The sequence below is a fragment of the Petromyzon marinus genome, chromosome 5, assembly GCF_048934315.1.
Source record: "Petromyzon marinus isolate PM22_M1 ecotype Great Lakes invasive population chromosome 5, UKy_Petmar_22M1.pri1.0, whole genome shotgun sequence".
Lineage (NCBI taxonomy): Eukaryota > Metazoa > Chordata > Hyperoartia > Petromyzontiformes > Petromyzontidae > Petromyzon > Petromyzon marinus.
Genome location: NC_133671.1, coordinates 16,903,250 through 16,928,646, shown reverse-complemented (window position 1 = coordinate 16,928,646; position 25,397 = coordinate 16,903,250). Strand labels below are relative to the sequence as shown.

The 25,397-nt window shown below is 42.9% G+C and overlaps 1 protein-coding gene across 1 annotated transcript in view; it reads right to left on the bottom strand.

The window, feature by feature from the left end:
- LOC116939146 (oxysterol-binding protein 1-like) overlaps nucleotides 1-24,844 on the bottom strand; it is a 76,065-nt gene extending 51,221 nt beyond the window's left edge. The window contains exons 1-2 of the mRNA XM_032947191.2: nucleotides 24,497-24,844; nucleotides 13,781-13,992 (exon numbers count right to left, since the gene is read on the bottom strand). Of these exons, the coding sequence (XP_032803082.1) occupies nucleotides 13,781-13,992; nucleotides 24,497-24,618 (334 nt within the window). The 5' untranslated portion in view covers nucleotides 24,619-24,844. The remainder of the gene's footprint in view (nucleotides 1-13,780; nucleotides 13,993-24,496) is intronic.
- Nucleotides 24,845-25,397: the final 553 nt, after the last annotated feature.

Genomic DNA, 25,397 nt, shown 5'->3' with positions numbered 1-25,397 from the left:
TCACTTAAAACTATACACAAATAAAACTAAAAATGTTTATCTTACCCGGTAAAGCCCACTGAACTATTAGCTTATTTTTCAGATGCGACCTGTCCACAAATGACAGCCCAACGAAGTAGCTCAACGCGTGGAAATTTATAGCAGCGAAATAATGAAAAATAATATAAACGCGTGTCACACTGCACTTCACGTGAAGAGATCCATGGTTCACCGCTGTAAAAACAACATCCCACTGGAGTCGTGTATAATCTGCATAGTGAAACAAGTATTTTTGCCCATGTCTGCTTTAACGATACATACTTGTGGTAAAAAATGATGTTTCACACCTTGTAAAAGGTGTCTATTTGTCATTTTATTATAAACCTGCACTTATGACGGGTAGAGTAAAGCCTTTCACGGTCATTCAATATTTTGATACTGGCCAAAGGGTGCCCCCCCATAGATATTCAATTGATTTCAGGGCTGTTTTAGTAAACTTGCATTTTTGCACGTCAGCTGAGGAGCTGATCCACACTGACCCGCGAGCTTGGCCAGTTAACCTCTCTCTTAGTCACACACAGGCTCGGCGTGAATTGACGTACTTAAACTATTTGTACCTTCATACTTAATTATTTATTTAGCGACTTGCTTAGCTTTCCAATACTTTGCGCTCCTATTGCGTTTTTGGTGCTGTTTGCTGCCGTAACTTTCTGACCCACCACTAACCGGACACCTGTGAAAAGGAGCTTCATCGCACATCGGATTTCTTCCAGTCTAAATAAAGATTCCCATTGTGATTCTGACACGTGCAGACAGCCATTTCTCGTGCACCCAGGCAATATATCCTTGCTTGCAGCTGTGGGTGCTGGATTCGTGAGCCTTCAAACGTAACCTGCAACCCAGGACACCCACACAGCTCCACTTCAACCCAAACGCTCTATTCGCCTTTCCCCTGTAATCGTCGGCAACCTCAACAATTACTCTCAACCGATGTCACTCAAACCCCCCCCTCCCCAACCTAACCACAAACCTGGCTTGGGGAACACACCTCAAACAGAAATAAGTATCCTTCAATATCCTCACAGTACAAGGCAGATCGGATTTTTTTTCTCCCCATAAGATATAACAGTATGTACAAACATAATCGAACAGACTCTACAGAGGGGGAGGGGGGGGGGTTAAATTGGATTTTAAAATGACAGTGAAGCACTGAAGACATCTCTCAAAATCAATCATCAACGAGCCTCTCGTGTGCCACCTTGTTACCGTTCCGTTTTTCCCATCCAAAGTAGTGCAATTCGTAGAACCGGTGCATCAGGACTTTATTAAGGCATAATACATACCCACATACATATGCTGTGGTAATCGTCGAACATCCAATGACACGTATATGTCCAATCTCAAAATATGCAGGAACACAACCTCGTGAAATTGTGGTTTAAAAAAGGATTCCAACCATTGTAGACCTTTGAATTTGACTCCAAAAGTGGCAGATCTAAAAAACAAAGAGTTGTAATGGTATAAAAACGCAAGTGAGGACGTCATCTCAAAAGTACACTTTCCTCGCCATGAAGCCGCAATGGAAGAATATTGAAAATTATACACGCGATTACAACATACACACAACACCACGAACACTCTTCATTGGCAAATGAATAAATGCATCATTTCAGCGAATGCATACTTTAAATATTTAATTATACTTGGAAAGCTCATGGATTTTATAATACAGTAGTTTATTTGAAATTTTTATAGTTTATTTTTACTATAAATCATGTTTAGGCCCAACTATGAAATAGTTACATCTAAGTAACTATTCATTGCAAGGCCCGCAGGGCATTGGCGGTCTTTAGTGCAGCCCCCGACAATACACAAATATGAAAACACCCCCCCCCCCATCATCATCATCGTGCTGCTGTAAAACCCAATGGTTTCAAATGTGTGGCGGCCCTCACACTGATGTCTCATTGGCAGAAGTGGACCTCCACCCCCCTCTGACAATTAGTTAAGAACACTGATCTAAGTGATCAAATAAGACAGTAGCGTAATGTATACTTTGTACACAATTCTCTTTCGACGTTACACAGATAGTTACGATGGTCCGACTTACGATTTTTCGAGATTACGATGGCGATAGCGATACGACAAAATTGAAAAAACTATTTTAAATTTCGCGCGGCAGGCAAACGCAGCAGCGTACGAATCTTGGCGAGTACAATATGATACGTTATGATACGTTCAATGTATGTATGATACGTAGCTTTAGCGATTTCATTTTAGGGCTACCACGATACGATACATACGTTCAATGCATGTTAAAAGTTTTTATAGCAGATAGGATTGTTTCCTGAAAAAAGTTATATTAAATTGCAGTTCATATAGGTAGGCTAAGAATTCACCTTGTTTTTTACTTTACATTTTACTGTGAAATACAGTTTTGTAATTAATAAATACATACAGTATACAGTTTATACAGTACGGTACTGTAAATTGCTCTGTTTTGCTAAATTATCACCATTCTTTAAGACTCCTGGGTAGGCTAGGCCATCTTCAACTTACGATATTTTTGACTTACGATGGGGTCGTCGTAAGGCATCTCCATCGTAAGTAGAGGACTACCTGTATGTGCATCCAAATTGGTGTGGCCAACTGTGATTGTATTTTTATATCAAATGAATGGATGAAGATGTCTTGTATTCAAAGGATGACACATTAATCCAGATGTTTAAAACGTATTTCTTAATTTTTGTTCGTGTTTCTGTGGTACGCGCACTGGGCTATTATCCTGGTGCCCCAGGCGATGGTTGATACCAGTGGAGGGATATCAGGAGCAGTTGTGGGTCAGCTCACTGACCACCCAGCACTGATCAGCGTGGTGAAATATGGTCAAACAACCCCCTGTGACGGACATGCTCGTGAAGACACTTGAATCCAGCAAGCCGGTTATGAAAGGCTGCACATTATGGATTTATTTTATTTCATTATAAATGCCAATTGTATTTGGATTGGATTGTATATCAAATGAAAGGATGAATAATGTCTTGCTTTCAGAGGATGATACATCAATTCTAAAACGTATTTATATATTTTTTTTCAGTTTCTGTTTCGTAGATATTCACGCAGGTCGTCAGTTTGAAAAAAAAAATAGACAGGGCCATCGAGTTATATACGTTGTGGATACTACAACAAAATTAATATTCTCCTGTTCTCTGGGAGGAAAGGAAAATAATAATGGTACATGTTTGGAAGTTATGCTCAGGTACGATAAATGAACACATGGTTTTGCTTCAGAGAATACTTATAGCGGTGTGCTGCCCAGAACCATCAGGTGTGCAGCAGACAGGGGCGGCTTGTATTAGATGTGAATAAAAAAAAATAGACGATCCGATTTTTAAGACGAACGCAACATTAGGCCTCGAAAGTAAAACTCGTGGTGCGGCTGTGCTTGTTTAGAATCCCATCGTTCTATTCCGTAGAGCAGTCACCAATCCACACATTAAGTGGGCGAAGCAGGCGCACTCAAGCAAAAGGCAGCGAAGCTCAAAGAGGCCACCTGCTGGCAGCTTCGCAAGCCACACTCCAAAATGATTACTGTAGCAGTGCTGTGATGTGCCAACTGTAATAGATAGCCCTCACCAATTATAATCAACAGCCAATTTTCCAAAGTGCCTCACTTTTAATAATAAATGATATGCACACACTCCATGACATGTGTGTTACGCCTGAAATAGTGCAAGATGATAAGAGGTATCAGCTTTCTCCTTTGCTCTGCTTTTACCACGTGACCTACGACAGAAAGAACCCTCGAGAGCCACCGACCCAAAAAAATGCCAAATCGTACCACCCAGGGTGTCAAAAATGCAAACAATTATTATCTGAAAGCGTTTTATCGCTCTGTCACAAATATGTATGTATGATAGCAAGGTCACAGTGGTAACTGTTTGAGAAAAAAAACGGTTGCTAAAGACAGAGAAAATCACTTTGGGGAAAAATGTCACGTGAATATCAAAAGTTACAAATTAAGTGTGTGTAAATGAAACATAGTATGTGGGTCGATGTCTGTGTGTGTGTCTTTTTCGCCCGGACGACGCCAAGTACCTCCCGCTAGTAGTACATACGCTAAACGTTCTGCCCATGGTGGATACCGGAAGCATTTGCCATCCCAAATGGTACAAATGGACCACCCGCCCATCCCTGATTGCATCAATGGACCCCCCAACCGCACCCCCCTTGGCTCAAGGGCTCGAAGCCCCTGAATGACCTTACAGGTCAAGTCCACCTGTGTCATCCGTCAAGGATGGATTTTCTCCGGCAGCTTTGGTTTCCTCACACATGTAAACACTGATTGAATGGCCGATAACACCTTCATATAGAGGATCGCAGAGCTTGGGGGAGGAAGGGGGGGGGGGGAATTGTGCACTGGCTCACCGCTTGGCTGCCTTTCCCGCTTGCCTGTGGTTCCACATGCCTCAAGAGTCATTCTTTCTCTTCGAGCATGAGCAAATACTACGCGTGTTTAAAGTTGAAACTATTAATGTTGTTAATAAAAAAATGACCACGGTTTACATTTATTACAGTATTCACTTACAGCCCCTTGGATGAAGTCTTCTCCACGCTGCATCGTTTGTGGACAATGCTTGACCATACTTCACCAAGCTGGTCAGTGTGGAGTGGCCAAGGGGGAAGGCCCAGAACTAATTCAAATTATCATCCAACCACCGATGTTAGCCATGGCCAGGAATTTAACTCAAGTCGCCAGTTTCATGGAGTGCTCTAAACACTAAACCGCCACTCCTATTCACATTTCAGTGATAAACAAAATGGTTATTTTTTTCAATTACCGTGTTTATTGTGTTTGAAGATGACTAACCGCTCTTCGTAAATCGTTTGAAAACACAGATTTGCAATTGTGAAACGAACTGCAGTAAAAAAATGAATACAGTAAAACCTTAGCTTGCGAGTAACTTGGTCTGCGAGTGTTTTGTAAGACGGGCAATTTTTTTAAAATACATTTTAACTTGATAAACGAGCGAGGTCCGGCACTACTAGTAGTAAGTATACGTTTTGTCTGCCGAGCGTCACGTGATCACAACTGAGCCGATGGTTCTTCTCTCTCTCGCTGCGGGATTGTGGGTAATCGTCTCCCATGCTCGGTCTCAGTCGGCGTGCCTCACTCGTATCATCAACATCCGTGCGAGCGTATAATGTTTACTATAGTGTTGTGACCACGTGTATACTGTTTACTACAGTATAGTGTTGTGACCACGTGTGTGTGCATAAAGCATTTTTTTTTTATTTTGTGTCCGAGTGTAGTGACTGTTCTTTAGTAACTGTACTGCAACAATGGCCCCCAAGAAATCCTCAAAAGGAGGCAAAAGCAAGTGTCATTGGGATAGGTTCCTTGTTAAAGTCGCACAAGAAGATTCCAGTGAGCCAACAGATGGCAGCGATTCCATTAGTGACAGTGAAAGTCGTCCTACACAATAACCCTCCTCCTCTCCTCTCTCTCGTCTCCCTCACACCAGCCACGATTACATTTATATAATTAATTTGATTACTTTATATACATTTTAAATAATAAAAATATAAAAGGGTGATCTTGTATGAATTATTTTTATATGAATATTTTTGGGTTGTGGAACGAATCATCTGAGTTTCCATTATTTCTTATGGGGAAATTCGCTTTGATATACGAGTGCTTGGGATTACAAACACGTTTCCGGAACAAATTATGCTCGCAATCCAAGGTTTTACTGTAAATTATTAAGCTGGCACACTTTAAAAATGTTTAACTATTTTAGTTATGGAATTAGAAAAACATATCATTGTTTTTCTGTGGAGTCGGTATGACGTGACACCACAAACGGCTATCAATAAAGTGTCACATCAAGTGCTGTACTTTGTCCTGCTTTGAAGCTCATCGCAGTTCTACGTATTCGTGGCTAACGTTGTACGCGGAAAACGCTGCCAACACAAAAAAAGCACTCCGCTTTGATGGTGGCATTTTTATGTCAATCCGGAAGGGATTTAATTTCATCTGCTGGAATTTAGCATGTACGCACATTTCTAGGCAGCATCACTGCTTATCATGCCACTTCATGCATTCATGTGACAGCGCAGAGTGAGAAAACTCAACGAGAGTTGTGACCGACTGAGAATAAAAGTGTATGCGCATGAACACAGCCCTTTGTAAATCCACTGCTGGATGAGGGGCCTCCCCGTGGCGTGTGGGTACTTTTTTTAATTATTGTACTTCGCCACGTTGAGCAGCGGCGGGTTGGTTGGTGGAGGCGCCGAAGCGTCGACGCGGCAGCGCACGAGATCGGTACCGTTGACAAATTGCATCGTGTTGCGCTGCCCTCTGTTGCCCACCACGTAGCCCCGGCAACCTATAGCAACCTGTCATGAATTGGTGGTCAACCATCCGAGCAGCATCTGACGAGATCGGCTGGCTTTATGAAACGATTTGGTCACGGGCACTGGCCAGCAATAGGTCCCCACCTATGCTGCCTAACAGACTGTTAATAATCTCCAGACGGTGTTGAAATGGCAAGAATGAATCACAAGCGACTACGGAACGGCAAACATCTATGATCCTAGTAACTGGTAGGGGGCGGTGGGGGGGAGAGATTCAAGCCTTATTGCAGACTGAAGTTGCATCACCAAAAGGGCGTAGCATTCGCGTTTCGTCAGCCACTACTGCAGGAAACAGGGCATTGAACGCGCAATACTGTAGAAGTTTGGCCACCTGGAGCAGGGAAATCCAATCCTTGCTATTAAATAAGTAAATAGGTACACATATAAATATTCAACCATTGGTATGCAGTATTAAGTACTGGGCTTGCAGTTATAGCACAATACCGCAATTGGCAATGGAATGCGCCACGTCGTCTCAGTGCCAAGATCCCCATTTGAGAAAGATAAAACTTTGTTATCTGAAAAAAACAAGTCCAAATTTAACATTCGACCAAAATGACGCTGCATGGTCTAGAAAAAGCAACGACAACCACAAAAACAATGATCTCCTGCGAGGTTAGCCCTTAATTTGTTTAAACACGTGCTGTTCAATTTCAAGGCTCGTAACATAATGATTGACAGTGTATATGCAGTTCACGATATAGGTATTTTTTGGGGGTTAAATCGAGTACATATAAATGTGTCGTTAAACCCGCCACCACCCGACACAGCCGATTAGTAAGGGCTGTCACGTAAACAGAACGTGCCACTTCATTACTAGTACAGCACACCGGTGTGTTGGAGCAAATCCACAACATTTACAATCCGATTACAACAACGTTTCGCGACAGCCAGACTTGTATTACGGATGATATTGGTCACGGAAGCCTACGTGTTAAACTGCATATGCAGTTGTTGGTTGAAAAAAAAAAATCGTTAACGAAATTACTTTTTGCGGGCCATGTTTTACTTGTATTGTGGTCAATTACTGAGATTGTGCTTAACACTGGTTCGATCCTGTTGAACTGAAACCAGGTCATTTTAAACAGTTTGGTCACCATTTACCACGCAGCGTATCTAAATGTTTGATCTTACGCGGTGTGCCCTGCGACCATTTAGAAAAAAAACACGCAATCCTATTCTGCAAAACTCAATTCGTTTCTAATTGTGTTAACATACACAGGAGGACTGTTCTCTTTACTCGATAGGACTCGTGCGTAAACCAAGGAACAATACACACACCTCACATCTATGCCAGGTAGCAAGATGTAAGCTATCATTAGCAACAGCCTCTGCTGGATTTTTTAATTGCCCTGAATATATTACATCCTTGAAACATATAATTCATGTCCTTTGTCTCTAACAAATAACTCGGTGTTTAACGGCGCCTGTTTGAACGAAGTGCTCAAAATGAAATAATTACAGCGTCGTTTAAAAAAAAAACTGCATTGTTTTTCACATGATAGTATTAGCCCATACGGTAGTTAGATTTAAAGTAATAATCTACTACCTGCATTTCGAAACACACAAACTGCCTGTAATTTAAACGCATGCCCAATCTCGGGCACCGTAAACTCTTTCCGAACGAAGCACTTCCCACATTCAACACTTCAATAAATGTCCTCCGCTCATAACTACTGCGAACGACGCAAAACGCACAGCAGAAGAGGGTGAAAAGGTGGAAACAAAGTGAAGGGACCCTTCACACATTCTAATGGCTGAAAAAATGAGCACATCCCCACACCTCCAATTTACCCCCCCCAACTGCACCTCCGATTGGCACGGTTGGCTACGTACGGTGCACGAAAGAAGTTCAACGTACAGATATACACACATATACGGTAAGACCCACAGAAACTTACTCGCTGTCATTGTTGTTTTTACTTCACCGGCCCGCAGTGACCAGCGAGGTCATCAAAACTACTCCATGAGAATCAACATGGCGGTTGGGAAGGAGGCCTTCATACAGCAACGTATAACCGAACGACAAACTATATTAATATCGATATTGTTACCGTATTCTCGGGATTATAGGACGCTCCTAAAAGGAAGACCTCCCCAAAACCTGTGGCCATCTAGTGGCAATAAATTAAATATGGTTACATATTTGAGCAGACTGTAGGAGAAAGTGCTGATAGCGAGCAGCACCTATGAAGGCCGGCACGGCACACGACGGGGTGGGTGGCCAGCACGGCGCCCGGCCGCCTTTGTCTCCACAGTGGCAATGTTTTTACACATCGCACCAGGTACTCGTTTGAGGCCGAGTCGATCTAGGGGAGGCCCAGGACTGGTTCAGATAATCGTCACTGGCGTTCGCCGTGAAGCAGGGATCGAACGGACACAAACACACATCTACGGCACTATAAAATGTGCGTATTATAACCTGGGGAAAACGGTATAATTAATTTACTGGGTTCATTGCCCTGCTGACTCAATGGCAAATACAAATAAACGGCATGACTTTGCAAAACGTGTTTCTTGTGTAGCGGGCACTGCAAGAACCGTCGGCTGTATTGATCACCTCCCACGTTCGCGGGACAGGCATTGATCAAACTGTGCAGGACGCCAGTGTTTACTCATACATTGTTTACATTCCTTCACAATCTGCTCATATGGTCTCATTTTCTCCTTCCTTGCTCATGTCCAATATTAACAAGTTACTCCTATTCCTGGTTCTTTCGGTAAAGTCGCGTAGAAGGGAAACAATAAAATAATAAAATAAAACAATATTATTGTTTCCCTTCTACGTGACTTTACTGAAAGAACCAAGAATATGAATCCCTGCAGTCACGAAAGCTTTAAATAAAAAGTTACCCCTAATAAACAGCGTGGAAACTGCTGTTTCATGGTCAGCTGATTCGTAGTACCAGACCTTATTTTCTATCTGTTAAATAGTCTCAATGTAGTGTTTAAGTGCAGTCTGTAATTTATGTACAGCACGCTGAAATTAAATGTAGATATAAATACCCAGGTGCGGCTGATGGCAGCACGGTGCTGCGAAGCCGGCGACCCGAGTTCGATTTCCTGGCCACGGCTAACAGCAGTGGCGGGTGGGCATCTGAAACCGTTCGACCCGCACTGATCAGCGTGAGGAATCATGGATCAAACGACGCCCCCAAGACTGACACCGTCATTGCCATCCCTCAAGGTCCTGCGATGACGTAACGTGCCCTCGCTCCTGCACGTGAACCGACCTCACCCCATCGCTCCACCACCTCCGTGGTGGTCACCCTCTCGAGAGTGCTCTCTTCGTTAGAAGCCATTTCGTCACCGGTCTGATGCAACGCGTGAGCCGGCGCCACGGAGTGACCAAGGGCTGGTGGATGGCCGCGGGTTTTACCGACGCCGCCAAACCCAGAGGCCAGGTTGAGGACGATAAAACTGAAGTGTTAAACATTTTTTTTTTTACCAGGTAAGGCCCACTGAGCTGCACAGCTCTTTTTTCAGAAGCGACCTGGCCACAAATGATAGCTCAACGAAGCGGCTTATCATGTGGAAATGAATAGCAGCCAAATATTCTAAACGCACGTTGATTGTAAATGTGGACGGAAAAATCGGAGAAGCCGCAGAAAAATCCATTCGACCACGGGGAGAACATGCAAACTCCAAATATACACGTTTTAGGGTCGGGATCGAACCCACAACTCCCTGTATACCTGGCGGGGTAGTTAACATCGCGCCACCGTGGTGCCCAGACAAGAGGTAACGTGAACCCATCTGTGTGGACCTTGGGGTGGTATTTCGTCATATACATGGATTTCCTCCTACATGCAATATAATCATTAAAACATCCATCTCAACCGCATGGCACCCTACAAACTTTCTAATGTAATCGACAATGAAACTAAACGCTCACGAATGCCACTGACAAAACATTCCAAAAAGGACCCACCTGGAATGGTCTTGATACACAGATAAAACTATCCTAGATATAATATATCATCATTATCAACAGCAGGATAATAAACCACATCATCATTTTAAGCAGCAGTGGTAGCGGGAGAAGCAGTAGTGGTAGCGGCAGTTATCAGCAACAAAAGTAACAGTCGGAAGATCATAATCCTCCTCTTATCTGTGACAATCTGCATGTAACAGGAAGAATCTACATGAGATTTTACAAGACAATATGGGATTCGTGGGCATACGAGTTATGGGCACACGTAGTTTCATTGCATCTCCAATTAGCACGGTTGGCTACGTACGGTGTGAAAGAAGTTCAACATAGTATATATCAAAATAACAATTCCTTTGGAAGAACATTGTCAGGCTAGTTAGTTTGTTGGCCTAAAGTAGAATTTGATTTGAAGCTTTTGTGACTGCAGGAATTACTCTTTGGTTCGTTCGGTAAAGTCACGTAGAAAGAAAAATTAAATTAAATTATAGCATGCGACGTTTCGATTGCAACACAAGCAATCATCATCAGGTACAAATGAAAGAGAAAACAGAGCTAGTAAACTTAGAAATACAATGCAATACAACACAGAGTCGTCTAACATAACAGTCAACACCCTACCTGGTAGATTACATTCTTCCAAAGATTGCTAAATTTGAGAGAGAGACAAAACACAGACACGGAGACACACAGACAGACACACAAGCAGAGAGAGATAACACAGAGACACACAGAGAGCGACACACACATAGGCACTATTTCCAAGTTTACTAGGTTAGTTTTCTTTTTCATTTGTACCTGATGATGATTGCTTGTGTTGCAATCGAAACGTCGTACGCTATTATTTATTAATTTTCCTTTCTACGTGACTTTACAGATAGAACCAAAGAGAAAAGTAGAATTGTATCCAATGAAAGCATAACAAAAATACAGACGGCAAACATGCTCATGTCAACAACTCCGCAATGTATTGAAGGAAACTGAGAAGCATAAAACCTGCAGCGTGTTTCAGTTAAAAAAAAAGGGGGATACATTTCAAATTCACTGGGCTGGTTTTCGTGCAGTCACCTAAAGACTCTCCCAGTAACCTCTGTGCACTGTGTGCAGAGCACCGTTTAGCACATATCCTTGTTTAACTTAACTCACCCAAAAGTACACAAGAGGAGCTCAATGAACCCTGAGAGTTATGTGCTCGTCCACTAATCTGTAATGCTGAAATGCACACACTTTGGAGACAAAGCGAGAGAGTTGGTGTTGGACACCAACATGACAATTTTTGAGGAAGAGAGTGAAACAGACCTTTCCCCTCTTTGAGGGAAGGTATTCACTCTTGCAAAGAGATGTGCGAAAAAATACTGCTGCGCACAAAAATGCAAATTGCTCCACATTCACCGAGTGTTGCTACGAATTTCTTCAACTCATTACTTGGCCACTGTGCGGTTGTACATTCCTTGGCTCAAACCAGTTTGTAAACTCATGTATTGTGAAATATGGATGTTGAATTAAATAAGTAATCCCGCGTTTATGGTTGTTCTTTGTCTGCACCGTATAATTCCGCATCTCTTCAAGCCACTGGCGCATATCCAGAAAGTGACAGATTTCTCATATAGCTATTTGTGTAGGTGCTCTCAGTGAGCATCTATTAAGGCTGGCACAGCGCATGAGGGAGTGGCGATTGGTCAGCAACCGATGCCCAGCCACCCTCATCGCAATCGTACTCAAGCTTACATACCCGCACCAGTTATTAATTCATGCCCGAGTCAACCTAGAGGAGGTCCTAAACTATTTTATCAACCACTTGCCGCTGAAGTTATACTTGGCCGGAAACAAAATTAAAACCACAGGATGTTAGCCAATGTGCCAAGACTCCCCCACAAAAAAAATGCTTACACAGGCTGCTCATGGTAAGCAAAGTATTTCAGTAGGTGGCTGGGTTTAGTGTAGGCATGTGACAATTCACACGCACGTGGAGATTGATGAATTGCCACAAATTAGCATCGGCTTCGATAAACATTTTCTAAATAGTCTTGTCTTGTTTTATACCATTTTGTCGTGTATTATTTCTTGGTGTGTTTTGTCCTACTTATTTGTACACTCCATTCGTCTGAATGTAATACTGCATGGAATCGGCATACAATTTCCACACATCCCATATGGTTCAATGCACGTACCATGTAAGCGTCGATTTTAATCAGTAAAATGGATTGGGGTATAAACAAAACCAATTCCGTATATATTACAAGACACTGAATAGGAGATGGTAAACAGAGCCAAAAATAATGAGACTTTATTTAATCAAACCTTGCCACCAAATCGTTGAGAGGATAAAATGGTTCGATGCCCAATGCCTATTATAGAGCAGATTGATTATAAACAAAATATTTCAGGCCTTTATCAATCCACTGCTGGATGAAGGGCTCTCTAGGCTGCAGCTATAATGGGGGTTGTTTAACCATACTTCGCAAAAAACTCTATTTTGTTTTATTTTAGCAGGTAAGGCCTCCTGAGCTGTATAGCTCTTTTACAGAAGCGACCTGGCCATAAATGGCTTATCATGTGGAAATGTATCGCAGCCAAATACTCTAAACAAGTGTTTCTAAATGTGGAGGGATAAACCGGAGGGTCCGGAGAAAAATCCACGCAGCCATGGGGAGAGAGAGACACGCAAACTCAAAATGTACAGGCGTCAGGGTCGGGATCAAACCCACGACCTCCTGTAAACCAGGCGAGATAGTTAACTCATCACTACACTGATCATTGTAGATTGGCAGAGGTGGGGAAGAGTGGAGTGCATGACTGCTTCAGATATTACTCATCAATGTACCATTGGGCATAAATCGATACACTACTCTGAACAGCTCACACAGTGGCATCAACTATGACTGCTGGAAGTGGGAGCCTAATGAATGCACAGTCACTCCAGTCACCTGCTCATCGGCGGTCAGTCAGCTCATTATCACCGTTCTGTCGTGACTCCCATGAGCATTGTTCCCATGAACTTAACCCACTGATTTCTCCACTCGTGCTATGAGGACTCGGGGCTATCAAGCTGACCGATTCGTCTAATTCATGGGGTGTTCAACCACCACCTCTGATTAGCACGGTTGGCAACGTACGGTGCGAAAGAAGTTCAACACGCATACCTACACCAGACTGCAGGTAAAAAAAAAAAAACGCCTCCTCTTCTTGCTATCCTTCCTCAAACTCTTCAACCGTTCAAACTCCCTCCTATCATCTCTATGCCCCAAGTTCTAACAACATTGCACGATTAAACAAACACATTGGCATTAATCTAAAACACCTTCATGAGCACCGTTTGGCGCTCGTGCTATTTGTCGCGTCGTGGGCTTTTTGAGACTGCGCTCGGCAGCCGTCGGAGCAAAAAAAAAATATTTCTCTCTGCGCGGCACTGCCGCGCACACGACTCGATCACACATGCCCTCTCCCACACACCTGACTCGGCCTGCATCATGCGAATGGCCTTGGCTTTGGCGAGCTCCAGGGCGGTGACCCAGCGCTGGCGCTCCACCTCGGAGCTCGCCTTCAGGTGGTACGTCTGCGTGCCGCCATTGGACACCACGATGTTGCACGAATCCTCCGTGTCGATGTACGCGCCCGCCAAGTTGATGGTTCCTCGACATGTGTGAGCCATCTCCGCCTGGGTCCTGAAACACACACACACACACACACGCGCACACATAGCCTTGAACAGACTGTTGGAGCTGGTGCTGTGAAGCGTGACGTATTAAGGCCACCCACAGAACACGAGGGGGGGGGGTCGTGTGGCCAGCGCAATGTCCGTCCACCTTTGTCTCCCCATTGCTGATGTTTACACCCCCCCCCCACCCCACCCCCGGCAAGGTACTAATTTAAGGCTGAGCGATCCTAGGCGATGTCCACGACTGGTTTAAACACAGTACATTGGCCATGGCCGGAAATGAATATACACGTAATGATGAATTACAACAACCAATGGTAGAATAGAAAATATACACTTCGTAATGAATAATTCCCATGTATCACTGACCGATAAGAAATGGCAGTGAAACAAGGTACAATGGGATTGCCTGTTCTAGTGAAGGGACACAAAAAGGCCTTGGATGACCAACCTCGGGAGGAACAATACAGTCTCTGTTGTAGTCCCTAAAACACCCTACACCCCGATATTGCCACATCGTACCCACTATCAAGCGCACTTGCATTACCAAGCTGTATCCCAGGCACAGAGCCGAAGCATTCATGAGCACCGTCACTGAAAGTAACACAAACCGAACTGGATCCAAACCTACATTATTCAACGTTATTATGCACTCCACTGCAGCACCCACTGGTTAGGTTTTTTTCTTCTTCCAATAAGTCTTCTCTACGAAGCACATTCATTTGTCAAAGCACTTATAGCAAAAGTGCACTTCGTGAATATTTAATAAGTTCCCTTTCATGCGCGGTACGCCGTCGACAGAAGACCCCGGCATAACACACCATTGGTTGACCATCGACCAAGCCCACCCACCAACAAGGCATTCCCACGAAGCCACAATGGAAGCAGAGCGGCACTCAAACCCTAAACGGTTTTGTTTACTTTCGCGGGCAAGAATGGAGCAAGGTGGGAGACTTAACCAAGGGGTTTACGGCACGAGGGACTTCCCCGATAGCCATTTGAAGTGCCTAAACCTACAACGCTTTAAGAGGATATTATGTCCTATCACACGTCTCCCTTTGCCTCTTAGTATGACTGAATGTTGTTGTGAGTATTCAATCGATTTTATGTTAGGTTTTTTTTAACTTTTGGGGTGTTCTTTTTTCGTTAACTGAATAAATATCAGCTATAATAGAGGTTTTTTTTTTAATCAGCTCTTGGCTCGGTTTGTATTTTGCCAGAAGAATTAGCAAATGTGACGATTATAAAGGAGTACAGCACTGAGGAAGACTAAAGTATTAAAATGGAATTGTACAGGTGTAATTTCAAATATAACTCAAGTATGTATGTTGAACTTCTTTCGCACCATACGTAGCCACCGTGCTAATCAGAGGTGCGGGTGAAAGACAACAAACTAAACACACTCAAGTAGTTGCAAATAAATGAGTTGTCAATCTAGATTTAAAAGTGCATAACTCCAGTAGCTTCCTAGGTAGTGACTTGTGCTTTGCTGTAATAAATCTAATATTTACCCAGAAATAAAAGGTCACTTAATTAAAGATGTCACAATTGAATAAGTAACAAATGCCCTCCTTTGCAGTAGGATTTTATGGGCTGCCTTTCTGAACCAGACTGAATAACTTGAGAGGCATCACCAAACAAGCATGACCACCAGGTGTTGGATGAAAAACGATTCAATATTTAAACACTACTTAAATACGTGAGTCATGGAATGATGCCTTAATCATTCCGCAAAAAAAGGAAAGCTAAATAGTTCTTGAAGAATTGAAGACCCATTACTATTTAATTATATCACGGAGAACTGTATATTGAACAATTTAGAGGCTAACCATTCACATGAGCAGCAGACTGGATTTAGAAATATTTCTCTACCATTAATTAAGCACAATAATATTCGAGAAAAAATAATTATCTAATACCAACATGTCTGGTTTTTGTAGAGTACAAAAATCATAGAATTCAGTGAGAACCGATGCAGTCATTCATAGTGCACACAAAGGAAGGCCTTAAATATGAAACAGATATTATCAAAAGCTTGTGCATGTGCTTTTGATGAGAGGCGTGATATTTACTGCTTAGCTACGCTTGGGCAGGACACGTTGCTCGATGGCCTGATGGACAAGTTGGACGAGACTGGTGACAGGATGGCAGCCAAGCGAGGGATGCCACCTGAGAGAAGACTACTGCGGAGATGGAGGGACGGAAGCGATTTATGTGCCAGAGCAAGATGAATTATGGCATCCAAGACGTTGAGGAATGAGACAATGGCCTGGGGAGGTCTTCACTCAGCAGTAGAGAGATCATGATGATGTTGACTTCAAAATCTACTTCCATCAGATGTAATACTACGCGAAAAGAGTTGCAATTGACCAGTTGTTATGGTATTGAATCGGCCAAACTGATAACGCTGGTAACACATTCTCAATAAGCAGCACAAAAACAATATAACTAAACGAAAAAAGTTATCACAGCCGGGGAGGTAAAATTAGGGACAAAGTATCCTTTATTGCGCTATATGATCGCACTAAAGAAGAAAACATTTACTTTAACTGTATGCAATACATGTGTGCTTGTGGCATGGCAATCAGCACACTTCATCATGATCCTGGTGTATTCAGAACATGCACAACCATTGCCAATTGGCCTGAGCACCCTGGAGATCCACTTCGCCTAAAATCAGCAACTGGTGGGCATGTAATGAAGCGTACAATCTTAAAATCACAGTTCACGCATCAAGTCATGCAAGTCGATTGCAGTGGTGGATGGTGAGCCCAGAGGTCAAGAGTACTGAGCTAGCGCCACTGAGATCCTGCGATGGAATCCAAGAAGCCAGCTGTGATTAAACCGAGTTCTCAAGTGGCGCGAGTTGATGATCTCGGGCTTGTCACCAATGAGTTCGCAAAACAAAAAAACCCCATCAAATGTGCTCAATATCGGTCGACGGAAATGTGATAAATATTACTCGTAGTGGCAGAATGAGAGGGAAAGTGTTGCTTTTGTGGGCCGTTCTCTGACACAAAGGGTCGTGCACTGCTCTGCGAGAGATCCAAACGGATACTTCATCCCAACGACATAACACCCAGAGCAAACTTGGGTTAAATTTGGAATTCGTTTTTATTACCAAAGAACCGATTGTAGAATGCACAATTTATACCAATTACACGTATGACAATGTAATGCATGTGCGAATTTAGCAAAAGAAACGCTGTACAAACGGTACAAGAAAATGGGAAACAAAAACAAGAGTGTGCCTAACTGCTGCAGTGCATGTCAACACCAGCCCTAGAAAAAAATAAGGTTGGACGTGCCGCTGTCAACGCCAACTTCTCATGTACCACGTTGGCCTTTACTCAGCAATGTACCAAGTGACGTCACTTGGCCTAAAGGTTTACATGTGGTTCAATGGAGGACCTTAATACAGCACATTTTATAAAGCATTGCAGTACATTCACCAGCCACAAGTATATTTAATAATGGTACTGCACTTGGAAAAATTAAGGCCACTTATAATTTTTCAGTTGTTTAAAAACATCAAATGTCACCTACGATGAGTCACGTACATTTTTCACATTTTATTTTATATACTGTTAATTACTCAAGCGTGCGTTTGTGAACTAGTTTGAATGACAATGGCTGTGTATACTTCTGGCCACATTTCACTCACGGTTCAAAAACCAGGTAGCTCTGGATTTATCCCAAACCCACCAGTGGCATCGACATACCAGATTGCAATGTAAACAATGGAAGGAAGTTGAACATTTGCAATTTTGGACACGTATATTACCTAAGTGGCGGAGCGTTGATGTAGCGGTTGGCACAATGCGTTATGAATTTCGCGAGCTGTGTTTCAATTCCCGGTCATGGCTAAAACAAAAAAAATCAGTGACAAACAACCCGCATAACGGGAAGGCATGGGAAGGCTTTCATCCAGCAGTGGATTGACAAAGGGTAGATTTTTCAATCGTCATATTTCATTATTCCAATAAATTAAAAGGTTAGATATGATTACAACGCTGATTATTTTGCAATGTTTTCATAAACAACAACAGGCCACCCAGAAAGGGCGTTCTATTTGTTTACAGAACACAACTCCAGAATTGTTCAACAATTGCAAGCAATTTTAAGCATGTTGCTACATGCCCAGTGTTTGATATTGGAATGCCCATTCACTTTATTTTCTTAACAATGCCATGCTGTCTCGGTGCATCCAACAATGCATATTTTCTGGGTATTTCATGGCCAATGGCTTGACAATTACATTGAAGGAATGGACTCACTTTGACTCTGAACATAACTTATTTGCAAGTAATGATGCATTAGCTCACTGATTTTAAAAAAAATCTAAAATCATGATACACATCAATTTGAGGGTGTAGGAAACAATTATTTACAAACTAATTGGAAGCCAATATGCACTTGCCAGCTTTTATTGAATTTTCCTTGTAATTTTAAACTAAAAATAAGCTATTTTTGTATTTTACCAGGTAAGGCCCATTGAGCAATATAGCTCTTTTCCCTAAATGACCTGGCCACAAATGATAGCCAAATGAAGTTGCTTATCATGTGGAAATGTATAGCAGCCAATGTTATATTTAAAGCAGCCAAATGCATAGCGGTCGAACATTTTCCATGTTTGTAATCCATATTTCATTGTAGGTGATCTACACCGATTGAAACATTTCTTCTCAATGGAATTACACTAACATGCAGAATTGATTTGAGAACATATGCAAGTTAAATATATATATATTTTTTACTGTTAAGTAAAGCGTGCTTGGGATATACATCACTCAACAGAACAGCCGATGGTTGAAACTAACAACGGAGTGGCAACCAAAAGAGAAAATGCATCCGAGAGGACATCGACCATGGATGTGAAGCAGTGAGATTGTAACATTCCATCAATGTAACATCGATGGATTGTTACACTGGAAGACCATGACAGACGGTGACATCAGGCTTGGGAGGCCTTTATCCAGTAGTGGATAGGTCATGGCTGATACAGAGTATGATATGCTAATGTTACATTTCGGCTAATAGTGAATACAAATGTGCAAAGGTGTCAAAACGACTTTATTTACTATTTGCGATAGTTATTTTACAATATATGGCCTACTAAGTTATATAGCTCTTTTCCGGAACTGACCTGGCCACAAATGATAGCTCAACAATGTGGCTTATCATGCGGAAATTTATAGCAGATAAATAATCTAAACACATCTCCAATGTGGATGGAAAAACCAGAGGACCTGGATAAAAATACACGCGACCACGGGGAGAGACATACAGGCTCCAAATATACAGCAGGCATCAGGGTCGGGATCGAACCCACGACCTCCTGCATACCCAGCAAGGTAGCTAACATCTCGCCAACGTGGCACCCAAACAATCAGAATGGTAAAAAAACTATCTGAAAATGTATATTATTTTAAATCGAGTGCAATGACAAATTCTGACAAACCATCAAAACCCCACAAGTGGTGAACCACTACATTTTCTAATGAACAAAATAAACTTAAGCAAAGGAAAAAGTTCAAAGCAAAATCTGAGGTAACAAATGTTACATGTGACATCAAATAGAGCAGCCTGGCAGTGACTCCTCTGGTTTCTATCAGCACTGACACATGAGTTGGGTACAATATTACCAGTTCATATTATATGAATGCAATACTTAATACAACTATTTCCATGCCATGATCCACATTCAAGCTAATTTTATTCCAAAATAAGTTCATTTCACAAAACCTCTTGACCAGACAGAATAGAATTATGTCTGCTCTTCACACCTAACCGTACCGATTTACTGTACAGGAGGCTTTTATTATTAACCGTAAAATATTTTTATTAAGTATTTTAAAATGCACTACTTTAACAGCCGATACAATAGTTTAAATTGTAAATAGTGTTTTTAAAAGTGCAACTTGTATTTGTACATAGTACTCACTCAGAACCATTCACTATTTCACCAAAAAATGTTTTAAGGCAAAGCTAAACGAGTTAAACGGAGCAAACACTACCCAATCGGACTTCCGCAGGGGAGAGAGCAATGCAAGCATTGTGTGCAAAAGAGAGAAGGATGATTGCATCGCGAGACCATCAGAGCGAGGGGAGGGCCCTTCATCCAGCAATGGAAGATCATGAAAATGAATTACATGAGTGGCAAATACTTTTAGTTAAATGACTGCACACAATGTACGTTTCTTGAGCCATGCAAAGTCGTGGACTGTTGGTGCACTTATGGTGCTTTCAAACACAGGTTGAAAGCAAGAATGCATTAGCTCTGTCAGTCTGACCATTTGTCTGCAGCAGTGGTCCACGATAACTCTCGTGAGGGTAAACATGATCCAAGGTAAACACATTTTAATATAAAGTGTTGTTGTTTTGATATTGGGGACTTTCCCTACACAGAACTATCCAAGTTGACCCGAGGGTTGCCTATAACTTGGCAAAATCCACAGATAAATAGAGAAGATTTTTCGGCCACCCGGATGGCATTACAAGCCATGCACGTGCCTTGCCATTATGCACGCCATCGTCTCACATCATATGATGTGCTGTGTGACGTCATATCGTTACGCGGCATGCAATGTAACATTTATCATCACCGTCAACCACAATCAATCCACTTCTGGATCATGGCTTCCACACGCCGCCGCCGCCACCATCTTTCACAGTCTTGCGATGGTAGGAATCCACCTCGCCACCGGTTCACAGGTTGATTTAATCGAGAACTGACTTTCAATTCAGTCTCTGTTCCTGAAGAAACTCCTCCGGGTACAGTGGAGCAAAGCGTTTGACATCATGCCAAACGACACACCGTACAACCTGAAAACATATCCAGCAGAATTGCAAAAACCCACGCAGCAGTAGCTTAAGTCTGACAGCTACACTGGAAATGTTTTTCTTCGTCAGACACTGTACATAGTTCACACAAATAGCATTACTCTCTCCCTGGGGGGTTGAGACCAATATAAAAAGGTCACAACTATGACACTGGGCAAACCAGTTCATTTACATCATAATTGACCTAAATGCCTTTGAGGCAGTAGGACAAATTCTGAACTGTCTACCAGAAACCAAACGCAGGCCTTTGTTGTGTTGTTCTACACTGTCATGAGCACAGCGCATAAAGGGTTTTTGAGGAAGTGGCAGAAAGCTAAAAGGTTGCCTTCCTTGCAAAATGCCATGCTTATGAAAATAAGGTGCCACTACATCCTTCAGAATAATTCTAGTGGGTGAAGACCGCCAACTTCAGCGCTTCGATAACTTGTCGCGATCCGGTTAGCAGTTCGATTCGAGAATGGATTATTGATTTTATTTATATTCTGGCGAATAAAGTGGCCTCTAGTAACTAAGAGCTCATGTGAACCCAATCTATATGATATATACATATCAGAGGATTCGTACACACACACTTCGATGCATGTATTGCAGCATAAACATCGATATTAATTTATGGATCCATGCATCTCAACAACAGTAATCAGCAACAATTGAATCAATCGCAAGTCGTAAATAAGGCTAACGTTACCTTCTTATTTACTTTTTAGTTGATTTGTTAAGAGGGGAAGGGACCAAGCTTCCTTATTCGGACAAGCACCACTCGCCAAGTGACACATACAGGAATAAGTTCACCTGTACAGGAGATAGTGGACTATGTTGCACACCAATGCATACCTGTCTACCCATATGGGTTACCCCGTATTCTTGTACAGGGGAATTGAGTTTTCAGGTCCATACGGCGTACAGCCGTTTCAATACGGGCAATAAAAATGTTTTGTCTATTTGTTTTACTAGCTCCCCCAGTGAATGACGTCTCGGATGTGCTGTTAAATATTTAGGAATTATCACATCCTCGTTGTGGTTTACAAATTATCTAAATACAAGTCAACATCTTTTTGCTCACACTATTTTAATCTTGTGTTTAGAAAAGAAATGCACCGTCAGTCATTCTCATGCCAAGAGCAGACAGACGTTTACATATGGGAGTACAGTATTGCAAGAAATATGGTCATATATGCAACTAATGAGTTGTTTGTAAGAACTTTGAATGTGTTCGGGATAACATGAAGGTTGTTAGTATAACCACAAACAAGGCTTAGCTGTTTGCACTTCTGGAATGGGGTTAGGTTGGCACTCTAAAGGAGTCACCAACTTTACCATGAGCTAAAATTTCTGCCACTTACTATAAATAGATGACATGATGCCTTTAGACTGTTGACTTTCATCAGCCCTATCAACATTGTTTAACCACTTTATTACATATTCTGTCGTACCATCCTGCTATATTTTGTTGTAACTTGCATTGGAAGCAACTGACCTAGAGTACCATCAATAATTTGCTGCTTACTCAAAAACACTTAATGACACGTGGATATTTAGAGAAACTGTTCAATTGTTTCCACACGTCCAATACGAAATGTAAAAAGGATTACTCAGTTTCGCAAGAAGCAAAAGAGATTTCCAAGACAATAAATGCAATGAAAAACGCATCGGCAACTGCCTCTTGCTGTATTATTTTTAAACAAATACCATACGTAATACAATATTCATCTATGCTCCATGATCCCCATCTTCACAGATTCACACCGACCAGCATGGTCAAATACAACCACATTACCCATATGGTGTGGGGAGGCCCTCATTCATCAGCGGATTGACAAAATGGGCTGTACACGTGAACATATATAACGCAAGTAGTGTTATTTTTGTTTCATTATGGAAGACACTTATACCAGTTATTGACATGCATGCCAATACAGGAAAACTACATCTCACTGACCTCTATTGCTCTTGTAAGCAATTCTTGCAGCAAATGATATTAAGTATTGCAAAAATAACTACGCCACCGTGGATTATTCTAGCAGGCATGGCAGCTGGCACTGTGTATAGGGGTGGCATATGCAGTACAGTACTGTATATGCATCATGGTAAATACTCTTTTATTTTTCGGGATACTGTTATCAGTAGACCTCATCCATCGTCCCAAGATGCGTATTTACTTGTTGGTGTAAAAGGTACGTGCTTGTGTTTGCGCATGACAAGACTGGCGACGATGGTGGTTGGCACCTGGCCTAATGTTTGGGCAATGGACAATAAAAACGACGAGTGTGTGTGTGTGCTGGCCAAAGTGCGTGGGTGTAAAGGTTGAACATGTGGCCAAGTGTTCACGTGTTTCCCCACCAGGAACCTTGCCTATCACATGTTGGCGTTTGTGTGTTTTAAGAATTCAGCGAGTCTCCCTAGTTTTGCTGAACACACATATCGTAAATCCACGACCTCCCTTTCCGTCTCTTCAGTAGAAGGTCCTTGGTTCGATTTCCTGGCTGTTACTCCATCACCATTCTTCAGGATTGGTCATCAACCCTTCGAAGCGATGTGTACTGCCGAAGCCAACGGCTCTTCATAACAGTTTGAATGATATTCTTAGCTCTTTCGGTAAAGTCACGTTGAAGGGAATTATGCCATTAACCTGTGCACGTGTTCTCCGATGCACGTTGTTCCTCTTCGTGACCTCTTAAGTGCAATAATTCCAAGCATGCGTCTTCACCATGCTTCGTTGAGCACCCCCGTATATCTTTGCGTCCCATTATTTTGGGGTTCGCTAAAACAGTATCAATAATTAATCCGAGCACAATTCTTCCTGGAGGTCACAAAAACCAACACTTTGGCTTTATGATCGATGCAATATTGGGGTGTGGAACAAGTAAGTGTGCTTGGCGAGTTACTAAACTAAAAATAAACTATTTATTATACCAGGTAAGGCCCACTGGAGCTCTGTATAGCCACAAATGATAAGCTCAACTTGGTGGCTTACCGTGTGTGGAAATTTATAAGCAGCCAAACACTCTGAACGCACGTTGTTTCTAAAATGTGGAGTCTAAAAAAAACAACAACAACACAGAGGACCCGGAGGAAAAATTTCACCACGGGAAGCGAGGTAACGAGAGAGAGACACACACGCAAACTCCAAATGTACAGCAGGCATCATCAGGGGCTCGTGATCGAACCCACGGACCTCCTGTACACCCGGCGAGGTAGTCAACATCTCCTAGCCACCGTGTGGGTATCAGATAGGTCAGGTCAAGCAAGCAGTATCGCGGACTGGCAGGGCGTTAAACCCAAAACACATATCGTAATGTATACAATGTTAGAAAAAACACACACAGAAGGGGAGGGGGAAAAAAACATTTTTTTTTTAAATGACAGCACTTCCACGTCACCCGCACCGACTCCAAACCAGGCAGGAGGGCTGTCTATCCCAGACAGGCTCCACCACCACCACCATCATCGTCGTTAAGCCACCATACGACGTCGAACGAATACACACAAACAACCATCACTTACAAATTTAATGTGGGACTGTCCCGTCCGCCCGCACCACTCCACTAGTTGAAGGCCGAGACACAGACAGACACACACACAGAGAGAGACGGGGGGGGGCTGGTGCTATAGGAGGCAGTGACAGCTCGAACAAGCGAGCGGGTAGCGGCAAAGCAACACTTGTTCACCTGTAGTAGGAGAGCAGGCCATTGCTGAGCACGAACCATCGCTTCTGGTAGCCCTTGATGTAGTTGGTCCACTTGAAGAGCCAGCCCTTGTACGTGTCCGGCCCGCTCTTGACGTCGCTCATGTTTGCCTTGCTGGGCTATCGCCGCGCCCCGTGTGACTTGTGGTTGTGTGGTTGTGTGTGTGGTTGTGTCTATGTTGTTGTTGTGTATGTGTGTTTCTCGGCCTCCCTCTGTGTAATGAGGAGAAGGAGTGGGGAGGAGGAGGAGGAAGGGGGGGGGTGTGAGGAAGCCGCGGCGAGTCCGGCAGTGAGGGGCTTGAGTCGGTGCGGGCAGAGGCCGCCGCTTCAGGCCTCGCTGCTGCGTCACCACGGGGGGCGGGGCGAGGCGCCGCGCGTCATCAACACGCGGCCCGCACTCACAAGCAAGCGCGCGCGCGCCGCGTGATACACGCGCACAGCGCTGTTACACGTACCACTACTACACGTACCACCACCACTATTACTACACGTACCATCACTACTACTACACGTACTACTACACGTACCACCACCACTACTACTACACGTACCACTACTACTACACGTACCACTACTACTACACGTACCACTACTACTATTACTACACGTACCATCACTACTACTACACGTACCACTACTACTACTACACGTACCACTACTACACGTACCACCACCACTACTACTACACGTACCACCATCACTACTACACGTACCATCACTACTACACGTACCACCACTACTACTGCACGTACCACCACTACTACACGTACCATCACTACTACTACACGTACCACCACTACTACTTCACGTACCACCACCACTACTACACGTACCACCACTACTACTACACGTACCACCACCACTACTACACGTACCATCACTAC